Below are 3,574 nucleotides of genomic sequence, written 5' to 3' on the forward strand. Positions count from 1 at the left end.
AATTATTTCCATTACTTCTGTATATGTGTGTATCTTGTGTTTCCGTAATTATATCCATTACTCCTGTATATGTGTGTATCTTGTGTTTCCGTAATTATATCCATTACTCCTGTATATGTGTGTATCCTGTGTTTCCATAATTATATCCATTACTCCTGTATGTGTGTGTATCTTGTGTTTCCATAATTATATCCATTGTTGTAGTTTTTTGATCTAATGTATAATGCTAAATATTTCTGAAACTGAATAATTTCTGAGTTTGGATTATTAATATGGACTTCTGTAGTGTGTAATGTACTAACTGTGATATTAAGTTTAACTGACTTTTATGAATGAAGTAATTTTTCTATTTTTCTAAAATTTTAGGCCTGAAATAAACACAACTTGCCTTTAAAAACTAATATAAAATACAAGAACCTTTCAGCCGTAGTACTGAATAGTTTGGAAGCATAGGTCCTTTTATGATTTTTCCATAATTAACTATTTGGGAGTCATGTAGTTTTTATGTTTTATTCACTGTATATTTACTATATAAGATATTTTGTTTCTTAATTTTCTCTCCATCATTTTTTGTAATTATTCAAATTGCTTGGTCAAAAAAACAAATAGATCTTTTCCAACAATTTTTGTTGGAAAATAATAACATTAAATAAATCTAAGATATGTAAGAGTTGGTTTAATTTTGTTAATCTCAATTCATGACTCCATTCCTTAATGGTAAATGTTAATGCCCATTTTTTAAATGTTGACTGTATATTGCAATAGTAATTGCTTACAAAATTTGTTTTAGTACTGACTCAAAATGTGGTCAACCAAGCATCATAAGACTGTTGTTTTTTGGCCTGATCCATGTATTAGCTAGTCTGAAACACAGAAAGAAAACTTGAAAGCTGAATTAAGTAGATAGTTGTAAAAAGATAAAGAAAAAATATTATGTAAAGTGAGTAAAAGAACACTGTAGCTCAGCTAAGCCTGATGAACAAAAATCATGAATACATAAGTACATGCTTGTAAATTCTGTACGTTAGAACATCAAGATATTACTCAATATTTGTTAGTTCACATGCGTTATCCATTTTCTTTTTTGGAACATATAGATAATTTTGAAACATTTATTTCTGCATTAATTAATCAATTTCATAACTTAAGATATTCATTCTTAAGTTTATAAACTTTTTTGTTTGTCTCTTTTCATCTCGCGCCCAAAGGTGGTTAGGGCGCTCCACTCGCAACCTGAGGGTCGCGAGTTAGAATCCTTGTCCCACCAAATATGTAACGGTCAGTCCCACTATTCCCAGGTAAAAAGTATCCGAAGAGTTGACGGTGCGAGGTGATTACTAGCTGCCTTCCGTCTAGTCTTTTTTTACTGCTAAATTAGGGATAGCTAGTGCAGATAGCCCTTGTATACCTTTGCACGAAAATTCAAACAAACCAAACCTCTTTTCATCTTACAATTTTTTTGTTTTTTGTAGAGAAAAGTAATTTCACTATGACTTGTAGGCTATTCTCTCATTTTGACTTCTTGTACCCACAAACTGGTTTTGAAATTTGATATAAAGGGCAGTTTTTCTTTGACACGATTTCACTATTAATAAGATTGATTTTCATTTACATTTCTCTTATGTTTCTTGAGAAGTGGTATTAGATGCAGGCTTATAACTCATCTGTTGTGCCTGTTTCAGATGTTTGCTTGCAGGCTCTCTACCTCTCGGTATGCTGTTATCAAGACCACCAGAATGGACAGTGTAGCTACAGGATGGAAAACTTGCGAGCTGTAGTGGGTACTGACAAGATACTTATAGATAAGGTAAGCCACGTATCAGTAAAACAGTAATGTTTATAGAAAAGGTTGGACATTATGGAAGCTAGCAAAAGGATGATATTTTGGTATTGTAGTAGATACTAACTGATGGTAGCATTAATATATAAATTGTATGGTGAATAAGAGCAAAGTATTTATTGCATCACACACAAACACCTAAAAGTGGTTATGTATATGTACAGGGTGGATGCTAAGAAGTTATTTGATGTACATCAGCATTGAATATATTTATGTACAGATTGTGTGATAAACACTAAGAAGTTATTGGTGGACATAAACTGATTATGTTTATATACTTATTGTGTGTGGTTGACATAAACATTGATTATGTTTATATACTTATTGTGTGGGGGTGGACACTAGCATTGATTATGTTTGGGTACTGATTGTGTGTGGGGGTGGACACTAGCATTGATTATGTTTGGGTACTGATTGTGTGTGGGGGTGGACACTAGCATTGATTATGTTTGGGTACTGATTGTGTGTGGGGGTGGACACTAGCATTGATTATGTTTGGGTACTGATTGTGTGTGGGGGTGGACACTAGCATTGATTATGTTTGGGTACCGATTGTGTGTGGGGGTGGACACTAGCATTGATTATGTTTGGGTACCGATTGTGTGCGGGGTGGACAACAAATACATCTTATATTTAAGGTTGGATGTGATATACAACTGATCAAGTGATTTTCCTATAAACAAGGTAGGCCAAGATGTTCATAAGTAGATTATGTATAAGGACAGGCTAAAAATGTTTGTTGCATTATTTATGAGTAAAAGATAAGAGACAAGGTAGTAATTGTTTTGTATCATGACCATAAAACATACCAACAATCAGGGTTTTCTGGTTGTAACAAAAGATAAAATAAATGAGTAACAAGGACACTCAGCTATGATTATCAGAGACAACATGTTTTTGGAAAATAATCTGTATATTGACAAAGCGGTTTAAGCTGACATATAGCAAGATGTTTATGAACACAGGAATCCATGGAGAATAATTTTTTCATGGAAGCAATTCTATGTTTAACAATGACAATTATTTAGTAATAAATCTATTTACTGATGAGATTAATGAATGGCATAAAATACTTTTAAGCAGATAAATGATGAAGACTGAAATACCATATTAGCAATGAAAAAACAACAGAATTTGTTGTTAAGAATATATTGACAGTGTTTGTTTATTATAAGTTCTTCTGATAATTTTTGCGCATTCATTTAAATTGATATGTTTGTTGTTTCAGATTGAGCCTCAAGAAACATACCGTCATCAGTGTGGATTTGTTTTCTTCTTTACTGGAGTGTTTAAGTTGGATATTCGCTGTACCAGCACCAAGTATCATGGTGTGGGGGCAATGGTAGGTTCAGCTGTTGAAGAACAGCCAAGAGGTCTTTCAACCAGACCTGCCCGAGGGGGTAGGCTTCTGGATGGAAAAACTGCTAGCATGTTTTCTAAGGATCCAGAAGATAACAGACATATATGGAAATGTACACCCTCAATTGAAATTACTATCACCGAAAGTTGAGAAATCATAATTTTTCTGTTGAGAATTTCTGAAAGCTTTGAGAGTGCTAACAACTGTGCCAGTATTGAAGTTTATGAGATCCTTGCAGATACCTCTCAGTGGAATATATATATAGAAAAAGTATGTGGTTTCTGCTATTAAAAAAAAATTTACTTATGTGCCACACGATTTTGTTTATTGAATTGAAGAAACTGGTTGCCGAAACTGGAGGATGGTTGTATTTG

General features: G+C 33.2%; 1 protein-coding gene across 1 annotated transcript in view; it reads left to right on the plus strand.

Moving 5' to 3' along the window:
- Positions 1-3,574, plus strand: part of LOC106458347 (trafficking protein particle complex subunit 9-like) — a 65,787-nt gene extending 62,213 nt beyond the window's left edge. The window contains 2 exon segments of the mRNA XM_022384536.1: positions 1,683-1,807; positions 3,069-3,574. Of these exon segments, the coding sequence (XP_022240244.1) occupies positions 1,683-1,807; positions 3,069-3,350 (407 nt within the window). The 3' untranslated portion in view covers positions 3,351-3,574.

This window comes from Limulus polyphemus, unplaced genomic scaffold (assembly GCF_000517525.1).
Source record: "Limulus polyphemus unplaced genomic scaffold, Limulus_polyphemus-2.1.2 Scaffold449, whole genome shotgun sequence".
In the NCBI taxonomy this organism is placed as follows: Eukaryota; Metazoa; Arthropoda; class Merostomata; order Xiphosura; family Limulidae; genus Limulus; species Limulus polyphemus.